The sequence below is a fragment of the Rhea americana genome, unplaced genomic scaffold (genome assembly GCF_003343005.1).
Source record: "Rhea americana isolate MKP2758 unplaced genomic scaffold, rheAme1 scaffold_15, whole genome shotgun sequence".
Taxonomy (NCBI): Eukaryota; Metazoa; Chordata; class Aves; order Rheiformes; family Rheidae; genus Rhea; species Rhea americana.
This window is the reverse complement of record NW_028185594.1, coordinates 2,099,760-2,120,981: the sequence shown is the minus strand read 5'-3', so window position 1 is coordinate 2,120,981 and position 21,222 is coordinate 2,099,760. Positions and strand designations below refer to the sequence as shown.

At 41.8% G+C, this 21,222-nt stretch overlaps 1 protein-coding gene across 3 annotated transcripts in view; it reads left to right on the top strand.

The window, feature by feature from the left end:
* The window catches only part of UNC80 (unc-80 subunit of NALCN channel complex), a 135,137-nt gene that overhangs the window by 92,974 nt on the left and 20,941 nt on the right, over positions 1-21,222 (top strand). For all 3 annotated transcript variants that reach the window (XM_085299332.1, XM_085299330.1, XM_085299331.1), the window contains exons 43-53: positions 1,970-2,150; positions 3,767-4,035; positions 6,228-6,362; positions 7,367-7,505; positions 8,769-8,865; positions 9,512-9,682; positions 9,909-10,001; positions 11,813-11,848; positions 12,178-12,396; positions 16,353-16,553; positions 18,967-19,090. In XM_085299332.1, coding sequence (XP_085155458.1) covers positions 1,970-2,150; positions 3,767-4,035; positions 6,228-6,362; positions 7,367-7,505; positions 8,769-8,865; positions 9,512-9,682; positions 9,909-10,001; positions 11,813-11,848; positions 12,178-12,396; positions 16,353-16,553; positions 18,967-19,090 — 1,665 coding nt within the window. The remainder of the gene's footprint in view (positions 1-1,969; positions 2,151-3,766; positions 4,036-6,227; positions 6,363-7,366; positions 7,506-8,768; positions 8,866-9,511; positions 9,683-9,908; positions 10,002-11,812; positions 11,849-12,177; positions 12,397-16,352; positions 16,554-18,966; positions 19,091-21,222) is intronic.

The window sequence follows — 21,222 nt, the reverse complement described above, 5'->3', positions numbered from 1 at the left end:
GGCTCTGGAACTGGAACYGTCTGTTCTACCTCCCCCTCTGTCCTCTCACTACAGAGAATGTTTTATGTTTCTCTTCTTAGTCCTCTCAGGTACTGGTCTTTTAGCAAAGCCACTGCCAGAGGCATAACAGTAGTGACTGGTTCATTTGAGGAATCTCTGCCCTCAAAAGGATTCTGTCCTCCATATCCTTCAGCCTCATGATGTGATAGCCTGTCTGGTCCTGATAGTGCTGAGCATCTCTCGGGAGTTCTCTTATGGGAGCTAAACTCTAACTAAAGCAGCAGGGCAGTGCCTTTAATGTGCTGCAAACCCCTCAGGGTACCATTTCTCTAGAAAGATGATGGTATTGAGCTCACTCCATCTGCAGAAAGCCACCTGCTCTGTTTTTCCACAAAGGCAGGATTGTCTCAGYAGCTCAGGACTCAGCGTTTAGGGAAAAGTTGCTCTAGGTGTATTTGGAAAGGATGACACTAAGTAGGGAATAAARATGGAGGGGAATGTGGTTATATTGAGTTCAGTATTAACAACTTTATTATTCTAGCCAAAAAACAGCTACTGTAGTTGTGTCCCTGGCAACTTGAGTGCAGGGACAGGAAATTATCATCAGGAATGGTTGTAAAAAGCAGCTGTAAAGCTGGTTTAGTGGGACTAACAGCTAAAATAATGGCAAACATAGTTAATGCTGTCTTATATGCGTATACTACAGACTAGAGAAATATCTTACATGTTGCATCTGTCAGTAGAAAATCTATGAAAAACTGAAATGACTTAGGATCATTTTGGCTACTTCTCTACCAAAGATTATTCTCGTTGTGGGTGTAGGAGATGTGTCCCACAAATCAAATCTGGGTTTGATATGTCCCACATCACCCAAAAAGATTTAAATGGCCTGTCCAGATTTTTCAGGGTATCATTTTACATTCTTCATTCTTCTATTTAGATGACTTAGAGGCCAAAATATTTCTAAGGTACAATTTGAATCAAGCATCTGCTAGCCTCTCTGTAGTCATGCAGAAAGGTGTTGGACAACATTCAGCTTCAGCAATGAAAACAGTATGGTGGAGTCTGCCCACAAAGCAGCAATCCATAGAAAAGTGCTTTCTTTATTGTTGAGTGAGCACCCAATTCTAAGCTGATTGCATTTCAGAGCAAGGTCATAGCAACTCAAGGACATGGGAAGCTGAGCTTTGTCACATGTTAAGCCACATGTTCCAAGTTTTGGCCTCAGCCCAGTAGCTAAGACCTGACTCAGAACTGTTCTTAAAGACAGYTACTTCTCCTCCTGAGCATCACTCTGCCTTACAGTTACTCTCAGCACCTAAATAGAGTAGCTGCTGTCTGACTAGTCCTACCAGTCAGAAGTTTTAAAGGAGGCTGGTGCAGTGTGACTAGGTTTCCCAGCTGGTGTAAACCAGAACAGATCATCTGAAGTCAACAGGGCTTTTTACGTTTTATGACTAACTTTTGCAATTGTATATACAGTTGCTGTCGTTAGATGCAGCCTAGCCTTGACCCAAAAGGTACGTAACCATTTCAACCAGATGTTGACTATTGTCTGAGATCTTACAGAGAGCAACACAATTGTATGGCTTTCAGTTTGGAGTTAGTTTGCCTTTGACCAGCTTGGGGCTTACATAGGCAAAGCTTACATTGATCTGCAAAAGACCACGTAGTCTACAAAGTGTTTAACAGCCATTCGRGACCCTCCATAAGACTTGACTGAAGTATTGTTAAAACTTTACAAACACAGCCCACCTTTGAGCTAAGCTGAAAAACAGAGGTCAGTCAACTCTAGCAAAAGGTGTAGCATCAGTCCCTGTGATGTGTTTAGCATCTTGGCTATACTGCAGCATCCTGCCCATCAGAGAAAGCTGTGGAAGGACTATGCTAACTTCAAAAAGCATATATAATTTTCTGAAGAGCTTTTTAACCAGATGGATTCTGCTCCTTGTCTCTTTTTCCCTCACAGGTATTCACCCGCAAGCTAGAAGAGGTGGGGCGGGTGTTGTTCCTCATATCACTGACACAGAAAATCCCTACTGCCCACAAGCAGTCTCATGTATCTATGCTCCAGGAAGACCTCCTCCGCTTGCCTTCCTTCCCCCGAAGTGCCATTGATGCCGAGTTCTCACTCTTTAGTGACCCCCAAGGTATGGTCTTTTTGCTAGCTTTCCCTGGTGGTTGTACTGGGCTGAGAAGGTTTCTGTGACTCCCTTCATTTGCTTTAGTAACATATGGGCTTGTTTGTAGCATTACTGAAGGCTGACAAAAAACCTCTTCCTAAAGAAAATGATACACAGATACTGGCACGTAAGCATGACAGCAGTAAAGGCTATGCTGTGTTAGAGGTCTGCACGCCAGGCTGCTTTCTTTGCATCCAAGCCAGAGTTTTTTATAATTATGTATTAAAATTGTGTATGATGCTAGAGCTGGAATACTGTGTCCTGCTTTGGTATCACCAGAGCATGAGAGTTGTTGACAAACTGAGGAGAGTCCAGTGGAGAATCACAAAGCTGGTTAAAGGGCTGGAGGACTTATATGAGGAGAGGTGAAAGGACTTGGACTTATTTCATTTGGAGAAGACAGGGCTTGGGGTAGGGATCTAACTGCAGAATTCCATTAAAGGGATATTTTGGAGAGGACAGAGCCAGACTCTTCTAAGAAATACACAGGAAAAAAAGGAGAAGAGGCAACAGGCCCAAGCTGCAGCAAGAGAATTTACAATTGAGTATACAGAAAACATTTTTCACAGTACAAGCAGTTAAGCACTGGAACAGGAACACAGAGAAATGGTGGAATCTCCATCCACAGACATTTTCACAACTCAGCCAAACAAGGCCTACCTCATATAGCTTTGAAGTTCGCCTTGCCTGAACCAGAGAACTGGATTACATAAACTTTAGAGGTTTCATCTAACCTTATTTTTTCCTGTAATGAGAGTCTTTGTATTGATTTCTCTAAACTGTGGCTCAGAGCTCCAGTTATCAGCACTCTCCACAATTCCTAGCATCCTGTTTGTGGGCCAGTGTTCCAAACCCAAGCACCTGCAGTCTGGTTCAGGGAAAGTTTCTGGGATCCTACAGCATAACTACAGCTGAAAAGGACAGCTCAGAGCCCTTTACTGACCACTTTGTACAAGTAGTGGACCTGCAATGAAGATGTGGGCAAATTCTGTGGTAAGGATATAGAGACAGCCCTCCTTTTAGAAACTTTACCTTGAAAATCAGCTAGGAGTCCCAGTTGGATCTGGGTATTAAACAGACTGCTGTGCTAGAAGCTGTGTTTCTTGCTGAGTGGTAAGCATTGACGAGTTATGTAACAGGCCCTGAAGTCACTTACTTTCCAAAGCATTACTGTAACTATGCATCAGTGTCTTGCAGTATTGGGACATTTGAAGGATAAAAGTACAGCGTGAATCTGTACAACTGTCCAAGCTGTGTGATGCAGATGATGAACTTTTGGTTGTATGTGCAAGCTCAGATTGGCTTTCATTTGTAAGAGAATGAGAATTTCCAACCAGTGGGGAGCAGATTAAATGAGCTGAGTGATAGTCATCGCTCTTGGGCTTCAAGCCTGTTGCTTTTAAACAAGGTTGGCCAACTCCAGTAGGCACTTGTGGACATGCAGGATGAGTGAATTCATTTCAGAAGGCAAAACAAAAGTCAGTGTTGTGGGAGGAATCTCCATGGCGACTTTCGGCCTCTGAGTGTGTTGTGAGGCTGGCTGTGGTGGGCAGGGTTGATAGTGGTTGCCTTCTCCTTCACAGCTGGGAAAGAGCTCTTTGGTCTTGATACTCTTCAGAAAAGCCTGTGGATTAAGCTGCTGGAGGAGATGTTCCTTGGCATGCCCAGCGAGTTCCCCTGGGGGGATGAGATCATGTTGTTCTTGAACGTCTTCAATGGTGCTCTGATCCTGCACCCTGAGGATAGTGCCTTGTTGAGGCAGTATGCTGCCACAGTCATCAACACAGCTGTGCACTTTAACCACCTCTTCTCCCTCAGTGGATACCAGTGGGTCCTTCCCAGCATGTTGCAGGTGAGCCATTTTCCTGAGTCCCAGTGAAGTTACAGACTTTGGTACCTAACAGATACCTAAAATAAAAAACATCAATATCATTCTCTTTTAGACAAAAAGATTATTTCTGCAGGGCTTGTCAATGGTATTTAAATAGAGACTTAACGTTATCATGTAAATACAGAGAAAACTTATTTCTGTAAAGAAAAAATGATCATGACATTCCTATGTATATTTGTTTTAACATAGTTAACAGTGCTCAGTAGTTAAGACTAGTGATAAATTCTGGTATCTACACAAACTTCACTATATAAACTCTATAGAAACTGGAAACTCTACTCTGCATGGTTAGGCAAGTGAATTGGATCCAGGCCTGAGGCTTAGGTTTATTCATCAGAAACAAGACATTTGAAATAAAGTAACTTCATATGAAATACTTGTCAGGAGCTTTTCAGTCCTGTGAAGGACTCTCCCTCTCTTTTTACTTTCCATACTGAGAGAAGATACCTTCTGCAATTCTTTTCTTTTTTTCCCCATTACCTGTTATTGTCAACTATCAAATTAATAAAATAGCACTTGTGGGAGGCAAAAGAGTAATTCCAAAAGACAACTAAAGTGTAGCTGACCCCGTTTGTTTTTTCCAGAGCCTCATATATCATTCCAGCCACCCAAGACCAGCTCGTTTATTTGTGGTCATCACGAATAAGTTCTTCTACCACTTCTGAGTTTAAAACATACCCTAGCTGTGAATAGCTTAATTCCTGGTGTATCCATACATGTGTCCCGACAGGGGTCTTTGTGTAGCAGATTCTTCTGATTTCATTGGTGAAATGCATATCCTGTTAATTAGTGCCCCTCTCTTATGTTTATACGATATTGCAAGTGTAACACGCCGTGTTGACTGGGTGGCTTAGTAAGCATGCTAGATGCTTGTAATTATACTAGTGACATACTAGTCTCTTTGGCCTATTAGACTGCTGGAAAGTGAGTGCATCTTTGCAGAGATCTCACACACTGATAATATTTTAGAAACCTTCAAGAACTCTGTGCTGTAATGTTAAATTTACACTAACAAAATTTCAGCATTACCTATTGCCAGCAAATACCAAGAAAATCCTTCCATTCTGCCTGCCTGCTGCCTCCCACCCCAAACCTACTAAAGATTTGTACTGCAGAGAAGTACAGACAGGCAACTGAAATGGACAAAAGAAGAAAGCATGGTGAAGTTGTTCCTACTAATTATACTGTTTATGTTACTCTGAGAAACAGATCCCACATCTTTGAGAACACCTTGTCTGCATGATTTAGTGGCCTTTCTGGAAGAAATGCTGCTCTGAAAACCTTAAAATATCTTAAAGGTGGGAGGAACTGCTAGCATGTTGGAGTGTAGACCAGGAGTTCAAACTTGTCTTGACAAACTGGAGATGCAGTCTGAAAAAAGGAAAAACAAATCAACAAAGTTGATCAGGTTGGACAAATGTAGGTTCTTATTTAGGAACAATCAAGCGCACAAATCTGGAAGGAAAATTAGCTGATAAAATAGCACTTCTACGGTGAAGTATATGGGAGTTGATATAGATCTGAAGCTGAACATGAATCAATTGCCTTGATACGGGAGGGAAAAAAAAGTGTGAAATGCTATTCTGGGGTGACTGTACAGAATTATATCTTGTGAAAGGCACATGGAATAATTCTGCTGTAATCAGCAGTGCTCCCAACTCAGAGTGCTGACTGTCCAGTTGTAGGCACTGCACTTCTTTAAAGACATCAGTTACCTGTAGGGAGTGCAAGACTAGGACGTGGAGGTATATCTAAAAAACATGACACATGAGAAAGAGCGGAAAGAGCTGGGATTTGATCAACTGAAAAAGGTGCAGATTGATGGAGAAAGCACTGTGTGGCATCAAACATGCAAAGTGCTTCTAGAAAGGAGAAGGGAAGTATCTACCTCTGATATAGAGGATAAAAAATAATGAACCAAAGCTGTGACAAGGACAGTTCAAGCTTGATACAAGAAAGCCCTTTTTCCGTGTGTAGCCTTGGCCTAAAACACAGCCTGGAATCATGGTCAAGTCTCCATCTCTTTAAAAAAAAGAAAAAAAGAAAAGAAAAAGGAAATGTTGGAAATGACAAGGCTGTGATTCTTCCTAGGCTGAGGAGATGGAGAGCCTTCCACTAGAGGAGTACTTCCATGTCCTTTTTTATTTCCTTAGGTATATGCTGACTATGAAAGCAACCCACAGTTACGCCAAGCAATTGAGTTTGCGTGCCGCCAGTTCTACATTCTGCATCGCAAGCCTTTTATTCTGCAGCTGTTTGCAAGTGTGGCCCCTCTCCTGGAGTTCCCCGTGAGTAAAAGCCATTGCTTGGGCTCTGTATGGGAAGTCTGTAGGCAGTCAGCCCCCCGTCAGAGTTCAGAGAGAGTAAACAGTGGAGCAACAAGCACAGTTCTTACTGATCATGCACTTACTGCCCTCAGGGCTGCCAGAACCCTTTCCTGAACTTACTGTTGCAGGCTTTTGTTTGCCAGTTGATTTATGCTTTATTTTACCTCCTGAATCATCTGACAATGGTCACTGTAGGGCAAGTTGCTGAGATAATGGTCCACTGGTAAACATGGTCTCACTTTAAATTTCTGTGTACAAGTAAGTTATAAAAGGACAGCAATGATTTGTAGCACTTTAAGCATATGGCAAATCCTTTTCTAGAATCTAACAATAAGAACAATAAGAAAAGAAAGCTTATTGCCAAGTTTTACTGCATATGAACTCTAAGACTGAATTAGCCATGTTTTTAAATATCCATTGATGACTTTACAAGTCAATGCAATTTTAATTTAAAGGGGGACTGCCACATCAAATTATGAGCACATATAACCTACTCCTTCACAGGAGTAAAGCAACAAAGATCTGCTTTTTCTGGGAAGTAAAGTGTGCAGTTTTCAGAATGTATTTCCACTGTAGCATCAATCTGCTGAGTCAGGTAAAGCTTATTATTTGATAGCAGTAAATTAGTGAATTTCTGATGTCTAGGTGAGCTCTTTGCTATAAATACGTGTTTGTGTCTGTGGATATATATACATATACTGTATATGGGGATATAGTGTATGTGTGTGTATATGTATATCCATATACATATGTATATATACACACATAGTGCGTGTGTGTGTAGTCATATATATATTTCCATATATGACTATGACTATATATGTATCCACACACACACACATATATTTATATATACACACACACATATAAGAGAGTTGCGCACATCTCCAGAATCTCCAAATAAAGATTCCTGGGATGCACAAGGCCCTCGGAAAACCAACCACAAATGCATGTCATTGAAACAGGATGCTGCAAACAATGGATCCAACAAAGGAGTGTCAGCTCAGTGCCTGTTTGACCTGCTGCAATCTCTGGAGGGAGATACTCCAGACATTTTGGACATCTTAGAGCTGGTGAAAGCAGAAAAGCCTCTCAAATCATTAGGTAACAGCCAAGAACTCTTTATTAAGTGATTCTTGTTTGTTATTTATTGACCCAGCATGTATTTGATCCAGCATGATTTGTTCAGGGCTCCCAGAGTGCAGCAATACCTATTTCTTATGCTTCATATAGCTTTTAAGGTTAGCTTTATTGCCACTCTCTCTTAGATATTTTCTGCAGGATGGGAATTATTCATTTATTTTGTTCCAGAACTGCTACTTCTGCATTGAACCCGCTAGCCTGAGACTAGCTCCTGGCATTTTGAATTTCATCATATGTGGGTGAAAAATAAAGATCCCTAATAAACTGTTATCATGCTGACAAGATCAGCGTCTTTCTCTCCCTTGCTCTGTGTGGGCAGAGGACAAAAGATCCTCTCCTGTGGGCAGACTATGACTAGTAAATGATGGATGCCACTGAGAGATTTGACAGTGCTTAGCTCTGTGAGGGGAGTCAATTTATTACAAAGCAGAATATATAGGGCTCTATGATGTATCCAGGACACTATATCTCTTGGTAGTAATCTGTGTAATGAAGTATTTAGGAATTCAGCTGTTTTGTGATTTGTAGAGGAGTAATTTTTGCTGATATTTATAAGGATCTTTGATTTATTTCCAAATTGGTACTTTCCTTAAATAATGCTGATTTTGATGAACTGTGAGTCTGTACAACAATGTTATAATAATGGTACAGAAAGAGAAGATATTTCTTCCTCTTTGTAGATTGTAGTAAACATCTATGTAAAGCTTTATCTTCTCTTTGGGTATTCAGAGGCATCTTTGAAAATTCCTAAGTATGTGTTGAAGATGACACTGTAAATGAAGAGTTGTGTGCCTGCAATTTTCCCTGTGAAAATCAGAATTATGTAAAGCATCTGATGGTGGGAATTAAAAAACAGAAGGAAACATAAAGATTGTCCTTAAGCTCATGTGTTCTTGTCACATGTGAGTTTAAGATTTTTTTCTTGTGATGGGTGACATTTGAAACAGGACTCTAGTAGCAGTTGTAGGCCTTGTGCTCAGCAGTGATTTGTCCTGCTGAGAATTGTTTCTCGCATTCTGAGTTCTTAGATGGCAGGGTGAAAGTGGGAGTGCAGCAGGCGTTCCTTTTTTATAGATAGATATTTTTCAAAAATCAAGAGCCTTTTGAAATTGTTAACGTGAGAAACAAGCGACTGAAAAGGAGGCGAAGAAAGGAATGTGTTAGCTCCTTTCATAGTCAGTATATTCGTGGGATAGTTTTCTCACAGTTTTTTTCTCTCCTCAGACTTCTGCTATGGGAATGAAGACTTAACCTTTTCAATCAGTGAAGCTATCAAGCTCTGTGTGACAGTGGTGGCCTATGCTCCTGAATCATTCAGAAGGTGCTACTCTGTTTCTTGGTTTGTGCATACTCAGGAAAGACATAAGAGTTGCATATCATGTGAGGAAGGAAGACGGCAAATAGAGGCAAAGTATAAGGGCATTCCAAGGACTGAATTTCTCTGTGAGCCTAAGCCATGGCAGTATTCCCAAGCCTTGGTCTGCAGTCCTAGGACACTGACTCCAACTGCTGCCAACCGCTCGCTAAAGAACTAAGCTGGATGGTGGCCTGAGCAGCAGAGCATAGGCTATATTTCTATAATAGTGAGTGAGGTGGGGATCACACTACGTTCTAAGGGTTTCTGCAGTCACTGAGGCAGTGAAATTGGAGAGGAGAAATAGCCAGCTGGAAAGAACAGAAAATCACTGACTGAGGGGAGGTAAACTGTGTGTACAAATGGATGACATTCAGAAGATATCCAGGTTCAGAATGTTTTTATTATTATTGTTTTGTGCATCAGCTAATTTTCCTCCTGATGTCCCTTATCAAAGAGTTTTTTAGGCCCAAGACTGCTTACCTCGTGAGAAACTAGGAAATCCTAGGCCAATGAGAGGTCTGGGGGTCTTCAGATAGAAACTTAAGCTTCCACCTGAAGTGAATTTCAGGATTGATGGAATAAAGCTGAGCGAATATTTGTTATGTTCCAGCCTCCAGATGCTGATGGTCTTAGAAGCACTAGTTCCCTGTTACTTGCAGAAACTGAAGCGACAAACCTCTCAAGTGGAGACTGTGACAGCAGCTCGTGAGGAGATTGCAGCTATGGCTGCACTTGCTACCTCTTTGCAAGCTCTCCTGTACAGTGTAGAAGTTCTCACCAGGTAACTCCTAAGTACCGAAGGCCTCAGCCTCATTTAGTGATCAGTCTGGGGAGAAAGAACGCACGGGAGCCACATGATGGGGAGTCACAGTATGTAACTTACCTTATATAATGGCTGAGTTTTAGACATGGTAAAAATAGTGCCAGATTTCACCAGTTCTCAAGCAGTATTTCAGTGCAGTTGTTGGATTCAGTTTTTAGTGTGTTATTCACCTTTCCTTTGGCAGGCCTATGACAGCCCCACAGATGAGCAGGTGTGACCAAGGCCATAAAGGGACCACAACAGCTAACCACGCTATGTCAGCAGGTGTGAACACCAGGTAGTTTTTCTTTCTTTCTCATTTTTCTTACAAGCTTTTTTGAGTAATGTCTCATTGCTCAGAATGCTTAGAGCACTTCCTCAGTTGCCCAAGGAAGTGCGCTAAATACTGGCAGTGTCTATAAGAGAAAAAAAGCAGATTAAAAAGCATAGCCCAGGAGTGAATTTCTGTTGGTAACCAATATCCCCATTTCTAGAGTTTCCAGTTTAAAAACATGTGACTAAACTGAAGATCAGGATATCAAAATGGAGGACACACATCCTAGATGTCTTTGTTTCTTCTTTGTTTCCCTTTTTGACCTCTGGAAGTACACTGACAAAGCAACCCTGTCCCTCAGTTTCCTGTTTTGCTTCCTTCTCAGTCCATTGTTGAAGAGGTCACTGAGCAGAACCCGTTTGGGTAGCAGAAGGGTCTGTTCCTTCTGGCCTTGTTCCAAGAAACTGAACAGCAGTGAGAGCTCAGTGCTGTGTGTTGGTGGAGATTGGCACCTCCTCTAGTCTTCTTTTCTTTTATTCTCTTCTCTATCATCTTTTCCTCAGCATTGGTCTAGCTTCTTTTTGCAATTACAGATAGCAAAGCAGAAGAATGCAGAGCATTTGACAGAAAGAGAAGAATGACAGGGAATATTTTTGCCCTATGTTTAAAAAGCCAACAAACGAACTACACTCAGGAGAAGGAAATAAGATAGGAGGTGGGGTMAGCAGACTGTAATGCTGCTCCTTGGCCAGTGCGGCCTTTCAGATTGGGCTACTGTGAGGTCAAGGCCACTAGACAATTTATCCAGTTACAGAGCAAGGGCTTAAGAAACCTTCTCATACAAACCAACCAAAAGCCTTTGAGATTTGAGATGATTTTCTGTGCAGCACTGGTTACTCTCCTCAGAGGCCTTGCTGTACAGGCTACACCTTACTGCACTTAAAATCTGAGTGCTTGTGCTGATCCAGAGAGGAAGTTCTCCTAGCAGGAACTGGAGTAGCTGTTGCTTCCAGAGCAGAAGATTCCTACTTGAATTCTCTTTGTTAGAAAACAACTCATAAGTAAGTCTGTGTACAGCCAACAGGCCAGTAAAATACCATGGGCTGCTTAGGACTGCAAATGAGGAATATGTTTTTGGCAAGACATGCTTTCTAAGCTGTTCCCTTTCTTTATATTCAAGAGGGATAGAAATCACTTTGCTACATGGATCATTGAAGGACTAGTATGTCAAGTTACAGGTGTATAGTGCACACATCTGGGTTGGTTACTCCTGGAATCAGTCTGTTACTATTTCAGATTAATTCATCCAGTCTTAAAGTCTCAGGGGTGCATCCATCAATTAGAGTGAATAAAGTCACAGCTTGCTTTTTCAGGCCAGGATCTGAGAAGCAGATAAATTACTACATGCCAAGGCTAGAAGTGGATATGTGCTGCTTACTTCCATTGCAAGATTGCTCAATCTAAAAAAAAAAAAAAAAAAAAAAAAAACGTATAAGGGAGTATAAGTATAGTGTTTTATATTTCTTGTCTGCTGATTTTGGAAAGCAGTTAATATGTACCTGCTAACTGGCAGTTTAGAGAGTCTTGAAACTGTGTGACTTGAATATCCTGATTGTTCAAAACTACAGCAATCTGTTGTTTACTGCCCACTGAGAAGCAAATGCTGTTCAGTGAGATCACTAATTACATGTAGTATCTGTTCCAGCAATATGAGATACCATCCTGCTCATGGGGACTATACCCCCAGGCTAGAATAGTGTCATTCTCTTTCAGAAAGGCACAGCATAGCCATTCCTAAGTTGCTGTTTACAACTGCACTATTTCTGTTTTCCCAGGTATCCAGAACAGGGAGCCAAACTACACTTTATCAGGTACAGTAATATCTTTACCCAGTCTTCCTTAGCATGTCATGATCTGCTGCTTAGCAGTTTCCAGGTTCACTGGGTCCCACCCACTGCTGCTGTGACAGGCTGCATAGCTTCAGAGGAAGGTAGCAAAGGGTAATTCATATAGACATTATTCTTAACAGGACTTTGTAGGGGATAAATTCCCACTTTTCCTTTACCACAGATGCAACTGTCTTCAGTTGCAGGGAAAAGCACCTGTTACAAAACAGCAAGCTGGAGAGGTTGTTATACTCTGCCCCTGTTCATCTACTGTATATGACATTTCCTCCCTTTTCTTACTTTATATCCTCTAGAGAAAACCTTCACTTGCTGGAGGAGGGCCAGGGTCTTCCCCGAGAGGAGCTGGATGAGCGAATTGCCAGAGAGGAGTTCAGGAGACCCCGGGAGTCACTGCTGAATATCTGCACGGAGTTCTACAAACACTGTGGCCCAAGGCTGAAGATTTTACAGAACCTGGCTGGGGAACCCAGAGTGACTTCTCTGGAGTTGCTGGATGTGAAGTCCCACATGAGGTATTCCACAGACTTTCTGCTTTTGCTAGCTTATTTACCTTTCTTTCAGTTGTAATTTTTCTTAAAGGCAGACTGGATCACTTTTTGGTAATGTAGAGTTACATGTTACATGGCAGAACCGCACAGAACTTGTTTTGGATGTTCCTTAGATTCTATCTTACGCCGTTTGTGTGTAAGGAAGGTTTCATGTGCCCAAGTAGTCTCATTCAGGCTCCCAGTTCCAGTGGGTGAAATAGCCCTGAGGAGGACATGTCTGATGCATCAGAATAAGACAGAGTGAGGAGCAGTGCAGTTAGGCTGCCTCTGCAGGGGAAGGGATGTGAAAGCTGCCTGGCTGGCTGAACGCAGCCTTTCTCCTTTCCCGTGACTTCGTGCACCAGACTTGGCCTCCAGCAAGCTGGGGGAGGAGGAGAGCAACCTCTGCACTGTGCTGCATTAGCACCTGAAATACCATAGAGGATGGAGAAGGAGCAGTTTGCAGGACYATCACCTCACTGTGTGATACAGCAGGTGCACAAGTCTTTTACTGAGGTGCAGCACAATTTGTTTCATGGTAGGAAGTGTCTCAGTGAAAACTGAAGAACCTTCTAAACTCTGAAGTAAAATTTTGAAGTGTATGTTTTCTCGAGTTTTCTAAGCTCTTTAAGATTTTCTGAGGTAAAATCTTGTGCGACTCTCACAAGTTTTCCCTTCAAGCTTTGAAGTTAAAAAATCGGTAAGAGAAATTTGAGTTGGTGTGTGTTGGAGTAGGCAGAGATATCTTCGGGGGGCTTGACTATAGGGTGAATTTGTTGTTCCCCTCATGCTGCTGGTGTGTTTTAACAGTGCAGTTACTCTCTGAGGAAGTCACAGTTAGCACTGTACTGACTGTCACTTGTCACAAGGAAAACTGGGGCTAATATGAGGCAGTCTCAGGGTTATCTGTATGGTGGGGCAGGGGAGCCAGCTGTCTCAGTACTTTTAGGAGACATAGTAAAATACTTCAAGATCATTCTTTAAATTCAGAGCAGCTAAATATCAACAGGGCATTTCTTTACAGCCTTAAGCCAAACAGTGCTCAGCCGAGTATTAAAGTAAATAGGAAAAATAGCAAAGATATTGTAGGCTATCTGGCACTGGTCTTGGCCCCAAAGGTAATCAAAACTACCTTAATAGTAATTTGTTATGCCCTGAAGCCCACGGGGCTGTTCTGGCTGCCAGTTATTCCTCTATTGAAGCTCTGTGCTATTTCCCTGGGTATGCCCTGTGAAGGAAGGTGAAGCTGAAGAGTGACAGGTTAGCAGTGCACTGAACCTGCTCTGTTCCTGCCCCCTGGACCAGAAAAAAAAAACCCAGAAGGCTCCTCTACCTTTTATACATATGCTCTGGCACTCTGCAGAAAAACGACAAAGCCCCTTATCAGGCGGATTCTGTCACAATTTGAGGTCTTTGGATTCAGGCTATCTATGTAGAACACCAAATTGTGTTTGATGTTAATTTAGATCTTGTTTAACAAATGATCCAAATTCCTTGGGGAGTTTAGAGAAGTTTTTTGATTGATGAGCTGCTTCCACATGCGCTGAATTTTGTTTTTCTCCTCCCTGGCAAATGTTGAATAATTTAGAGGGTAATTTGAAACAAGAGATGTCTATTACCACACATGCATATCATTTTTATATAGTGCTTGGCTACAAACAAACTAGTTGAAAATTTGATGGACATTGATGCTTTCTCAGTGCCACCTTGATATTTTTACCCAGAGACACAAGCCTCAGAAATACATCTGCTTGGCTGCATTACAAGCTCCATGACTCTTAGCAACAGGAGTCTGAGACGAGGTCTTAAATTTTATATTAGAAAGCAAAGATGAGACTCTCAGGACAGAGTAGGTCCTTAGTTTAATATAGTTTTTTGATGATTTCATTGGGAGACAGGAATGTATGTCAAATGGCTGAACTTGTATTATTTAGTGCCACAAAGTAAGGGACTGTTCCCTGCCCCCCCCATCCCCTTTAATACATTACTATCCTGGTCTTATATTTGCATGCAACATAAGAATGCTCTGTGTGCTCCCTGGAAGTATTTGCTGTTCACAGGAATGGGGGAGCTATATTTTTGTGTGTGTTTACATTTTGGAGTTAGTGAGCTTAATTATTTTTAACCAAGTTTGTGTCCCTCTCTTAAGAAAACTTAAATACAGATGTACAGAAGATGTTACTGGTATATTTCTGGAAAGAGGTTTCCTTGTGAGCAGATTCCAGTAAAACAGAGTCACAGCACATAGTAGTAGCTGGTAACTGTTTCTGCATTCTTTTCAAGGCAGAAGTTGTTTCACAGCAGTAAAACTAAGGGTTTGACTGGCAGAAGATAATGAGTTGTGTTCCAGTTCTCTTTTGTTTCATGGAAAGTGCTGGAAATGACTGTTTTATTGTGGTTGGAACCACGATTGCTTTATCGTAGTTAGTACTAATTAAAATGAAACATCATTCTGATTGCTACATGAACTCATTTCAAAAGTATCAGTGAAATGACTGACAAGATGTAGCCTTTGTAGGAAATACCTTTTTCTAAGTACAGAGTAGTTTTAACAGATTGACAGGCCAATTCAGAGACTTCAGAAAACAAGGTAATACATTATACACTTCAAATGGGATTCCTCTCACCTATTTTTAGCCATTTAAAAGTAAAATGTGTAGTCTAAACAAATCATAAAAATCTTTTTGCATTCAGTGAACAGAGATGCACATCCAATGGGCAGTTTATCCCAGTATTTTAGGAAGAGTTTAGGAAGAATTTCCTAGGTTGCTTATTTGTGCATGAAAAGTGCTAGAAGATTGACATCCCAGGTTTGATGAGATGGATCTCGCACATTATAATGCATAATTAAGTTTTCTTATAGCATTATATACTACTGATATTGTATTGCCAGAAAGAAGCATAATTGTATGATAATTTAAATTTTTAGTAATTAAGAAAGCAGACATATTCCACAGTAGGACAATATAGTTGTAAAAATTAAGAAATACTGAATAATGAAACACTTTTATACCACTTTTCATTAACCTGAGGAACTCACTGCCCTTGATATTGCTAGACAGATTTTAAAGAGGATGAATATATGTTCTGTTAAGTGAAGACATTTCAGAAAAAGCACTCACAATATGAATAAGATTATTCCGTAATTGTCCACTACAAAGTACAAATCCTACTGAGGATTCAGGGATATACAAGTTTCTATCCATTTTATTAGTAGATGTGATGTGCCTAGATTACCTGTCTTTGTCTACATCAAATCTACAAGTAGCTATTTGTCAAACTGCAAGTATAAGTTAAATGTTGCCATGGTATTTCACAGTCAATATAGAAAATGCCATTCGCAAGACTATCTGGGAGGGTTAAAAGGAGCAACAGCAACGCAGTCTCTAGAGGTGTTAGGAAAAACAAATTGAAACTTCATGGATAAGTCATCATACATAGTACATGCTGTGTAAACTTGTGGGATGGCATATTATTTTTAAAATTTAACACCTGCAAATTGCACAGTGAAACCTCTTAAACTGGTGGCTCTGAAAAATATGCGTGAAACCAAAAACAATTACTCATCAGTTGACATATAGATGATGACTGTGTTTCACGGGTGTTGGCAATGTTGTAATCTTACTTAATAGCTCAGGTACTTTGTTCTTAGCAACGCAAATCGGTGACTCTTTTGATGCATTTAATATCAACACAAAAATTAACAGGCTGATATATTCTTTAGATGATTCATGTGGATATAAATATGAACAGTAATCCTAGCAAAAGAACAGGCCCAGAAGTGTAGCTGTGGAGCCTGAGGATTTAAGTAGCAAAATATTTTACTCTTGCGTTCTTCTGTTACTAAGCTCATGATGATTTACCCATTAGTTGATTGGCATGTGTGGAGAAGAGCAAATTGCACAGTATTAAATTGCCTTTTTAACAAACCCTGGTTTTAGGTTGGCAGAAATCGCCCATTCCCTTCTGAAGCTGGCACCTTATGACACGCAGACAATGGAAAGCCGAGGTCTCCGGCGCTACATCATGGAGATGCTGCCCATCACTGACTGGACAGCTGAGGCGGTGAGACCTGCCCTTATCCTCATCTTAAAGAGATTGGATCGTATGTTCAATAAAATTCACAAGATGCCTACTTTGAGGTGAGCAGGTATAATGGAAACCTCTGGGGTCCATTTCTGATGTTGCAAGCCTTGAAATATGGGTATGTCATTTTACTGAAACCGTTATGTTGTACTGAATCTTTAGAGCGTATGAGAAAATTAACAATTTTTTTTTAATGTTAGTGTACATTTGTGTTGACATTTTTCATTGTGGTGTCTTCTGGTGGTCGCAAGAGAAGAAATGCATGGTAATTGAGAACTTGCAGAAATTTCATTCTTCTCCCAAATAAGTCTAGATTTATACCATGTCTTTCCCCTCTTTATTTTTTTTTGGTTGTGAGTTGAGGAGATTAATTTTGTTTTTTAATGGAAAGTTAAACTATAGTATTTCTGGAATAGCTTCTTATGAAAATAGTGTTATTTCCTCTGCAATATAAGAATGGTCTGAAAATATGTAGTAGTAGTGGAATGCCTTTTCATAAAGGGAGCAAAGCTGTAGCAATTGCATCTAGTCAGTGGTTGGTGAAAGCCTAGTGCATCATACAGTAGTGTTGTGATACAAGCCTTGGTAACTGCAAGAAGTATTCAATATGGAGCAGTTCCGCTTTGGAGGCAGTGATACAAGTCTGGCCTCAGTAGAGTAAAATTTCCCAGTGCTGCTGACTTTCCAGTGATCTGAGCAAAAAGAGTTGTTGGACTTGGTCACCTTCATGGATAAATGCTCTCACTCTAAAAGCTCCAGTCACTTTGTTGATAGTCTGAGCTGAGAAGCAAGGTGATGTTGGAGAATATCAGAATTTGGGACTTAGGCATAGAACTTTAGGTCCCAGTGGGAACATATGTACCCAACTAGGATGGAGCAAATAACAGGGAGATGACCTCTTCTTTCTGGCATGCCTGCCTACTGCATTCGTTTTGACTAACAATCTCCTTTAATAAACTCCTGTCCTGGTAGGGGAATTTAGAAAGGGAAATTTTGATGCTTTCCCTTCTTACTGGTTTGATTCTTTGCCATGTCTTGTCTGCTTCTTGCTCATTCTTTCTTTGTCTTGGCCTCAAAAGGGCAGCTCAGGGTTCTTCCAGTTCCTGAAGATCTTTCCTCTTTGTGTAAGTTGGATGAATGTTCATAAATTTGAATTCCCTTCATATCCTCTTTGTAGCTGTGCCTCTACCTCTACCTTGCTAAAACAGCTCTTCTGTACACCTGGTGACGGAGACAGCAGAGCCACTGATCCAAATGCTGCAACCAGCTTCAAACATGATTGGGCCAAGATGTTTATTAGAGACTGGGCTGGGTGGCAGACCCCAGCAGCAGCCCATTAAGGTACTCAGATTAGTACCTTACATGCTGCCTGTGACTGCCCAGCCCCAAAACCAATGTCAGATTGGAGTGGTGTATGCCTAAGAGCAAGTACGTGGTATTCTGGAGTAGGTTTGGCAACAGCAGATGTTGAAAGATGAGATGTGTGTTTCCATGCATAAGAACTTATGTAGTGAACACTTGATCCTCCTTGTGCCTCTAAGAAGTCTTCTAAAGAGCTTGACTAAGTGTATCATTAAGCCTTGAGCTCTCTAATAAGTTATACTGGCCAGGTCCTTCTCTCCTGATTAGTGTAAAGTCAGACGTTGGCTTGAGACCTCTGCTACCTCTGAAGAGTCAGTCCCCTGAGATGAAGGTTCGGAACCACTTTGATGTTACCTATGTTGTGTCTGCTTATGGTTAGGAGGGACTCAATTCAGCACTTGTCGCAAGCCGTAAAGGCTGTTCAGCATAAACAAAAGTATCAGAGAAGAGAACAACCTGGATTGAAGGGCTTTGGTGCCGGTAGGGAGTGAATCAGCTCTCCTACCTGGGGCAAGGGAGGTAAAGACTGCGTGCTCCTTGGCCAGTTTAAATTCAGGGCAGGTTTCATCTGGGAATCACTCTGGCAGAGTAGACTAAACTGCAAAGTAGCTTGCAGAGGATGGTCACAGATGAAGAGTTTGCTCTCTTCAGGCTAAATGGATGAGAACATCTGCAAGCTGGAAAAGACTAAGGAATTGCTCTCTATCAGGAGTGTGGCACAGCAAACAGCTTGTTCCCAGACAGGCAGGCCTGAGACAACTGTCTGGTGGCTCCCTTCAATTTACTGTCTATCAGAGGGAAGGAGTCAGGCAGCGAAACGTAGCCCACCTGCCCTTGCTATTATGAGAGTTTTTGTGTCCCTAATACAGAGGAGCAGGAACACCTCTGCTATGTTTTTGGTCTCTCGAGTGCCCAATGTGCTCCGTGCTTTTCTGAGCTGCCTGGGTAATATCCTTTTTCTGTGATGCACTTCGTGCTCATCTTGGACGTCATTGCTGTCTGAAACGTTTCCTTTGTGGGCATCACTGTATGTCAGTCGCCGTGTTTGCGAGTGTCTGGTGGGGGGCAGGAGGCCACTGGCTAACGGCACCTACTGTTGTATTCCAGGCGCCAGGTTGAGTGGGAGCCTGCCAGCAGTTTGATTGAAGGGGTTTGTTTGACACTTCAGAGGCAGCCTATCATATCCTTCCTGCCTCACCTTAGGTCTCTGATCAATGTGTGTGTCAATCTGGTGAGTAGCCAAGCGGCAACCCTGTGAAACTTTGCTAAACCTCAGTCTGCTGTTGACTTCTCTGGACTGAAGATGACAGTTCATTCCCATTCCTGTCATTTTACCTGTCCCCTTTACCCCTCACAAGGGGACTTCGCAAGTGACACTAGAGATAGCAAGGTTCATTTTTGAAGTGGTGCATGGGGAGATACAGCGACCAGTGGCYGTGGTCAAGCGATTTATTTCCGTTGCTTCCCACGCACCACTTTGAAGATCCACCTTTGCCTCATTGAGCTGAGAGTTGAGGGCTGCAAGTTGGAGAGTGGGGTGGTGGAGACTGCACACACCTGGTAGAGGTGGGGCGAGGGTGGCACTGGGGATACCTACCATCTCCAGTGGGGAAGGAACCTGATGGCTCTGTCAGAGGCCATCAGGTGCGGACTAGTTAGAAGGGTTTATATGGGTGTATTTACCCCACTGTTTCCAATGTCCCTGGCTTGATCTAGTGCAGGTTTGCAGTGTACAATGTTCAGATTCCTCTCTTAGCAGAATTTATGCCCATAAGTATGTTGCATTGGAGAGATGATACAGATCAAGCCTGCTTCACCTGTCTGGTCATTCAGTGGTGGACTGTAGTGTTTCTACAGCTGGTACACTGGGGGCAAACCCTCAGTTTGAAATCAGTGCAACTACAGCCATTTGTAGGAATGTACATGCTTACATTCTATCTGGAAAAAATACAAATAAAAAGGGCATTTTCATTGTATTGGATTTAATAATCTTTTATTTTTAGAATGCAAATGTTGGAACTTTTTTTTTTTTTTAGCAGTAATAGCAAACCTGTAAAGTTCACCGTTGCTCTGAGCAGTTCTAGAAAACAATGATTATCAATTCAGGTGCAGTATTGGTATTTGTCAGCCTTCTGTCCTTCAAGCCTGTACAGGACTCAGCTGCAAGGGCAGAGAGGCTCCACGCTGCCAGAGTTCATGAGACTTCTTTCTTATTTAAGTAGAAGTGGCTGTAAGGATGCACTGCAAATCTGGGTTCTCAAACTATGTAAGGTTGGTTGTTACACATAGTAAGCTGAAACACAGGTTTAGAGTGGCCTTGCAGTTTGGGAGTGAATCATACCACCGAGTACTCCAAAGGGCCTGTACTGAGAATCAGCCAGAGTGCACAAAAAAAAAGCGAAAAGCTCTGAAGTGCAGTCATGGTGCTTACCTTCAGCTGGCTGGGAGCATCCAGGGAGAGCTACCAGAAAGAAATGTACTCTTAATAGTAAGTTGTGTTTTATCTTTAGCTGCCAAAACTGTGGCCACTGTGAGCTGTGGGAAAGCCCCTGACTCTATGCTGATATTCATGTGTAGACCAGCTGCAGCTTGAAGCCCAAAAAGAGAACAGCTGGGAAGGTGAGGAAATATCTACATAACACAAAGGGCTGTACATCCTCCCATTTATCCTTTGGCTCTCTGGAAGAAAACATTACTGCCCTTCTTCCCAGGCTGAATTTGGAGAAACAGAGTGCATTCAACTTGCCTAAGTTTAGGGGTCTGCTATGCAGTCTCTGCTTGTTACCATCATCTAGGTGGGTCTAGTCATCATGGAGAGAAACAGGCAGATGCAGGGCTGTGATATAATTTCCTCCTGAGGGAAACATCCAAACCAGATCAAATAATTCTCCCCTAGAAGTGTTATTTTCATGTGCTGATTGTTCAGGGGATTCCAAACAACCAGCTCACATGCAGATGACTGCATTTTAGATATTTGGAGTCAGGTGAGATGAATCACACTCTGAGTCCCTAAGAACAGACTAAGCTTGAGAGGAATCTGAACATTGTACAAAATCTGGCTTAGGTCAGGCTTAGGACGTTGGTTTTCCAGTAGATCAGTAAGAGAAGGGAAAAGATGTCCAGTTTCAATGCAGTCTTTTTGCTTTGATGACATACGCTTATTTGTTACAGTTGTTACATGACATATCCTCCAACTCTAAATGTTCCACCAGTCCAGTGCTGGTCATTCAGGGCTGGTACTGGGTACATTTATAAATGTACCAGATTACCTGTGCACTCTGCCCATCCTTGCTGTTCTCCTCTCCTTCCTTCCCTTTGCCTGCTAGAACTCCTTCTCCTAAATGGCCCTGGCTCCTGCAAGGT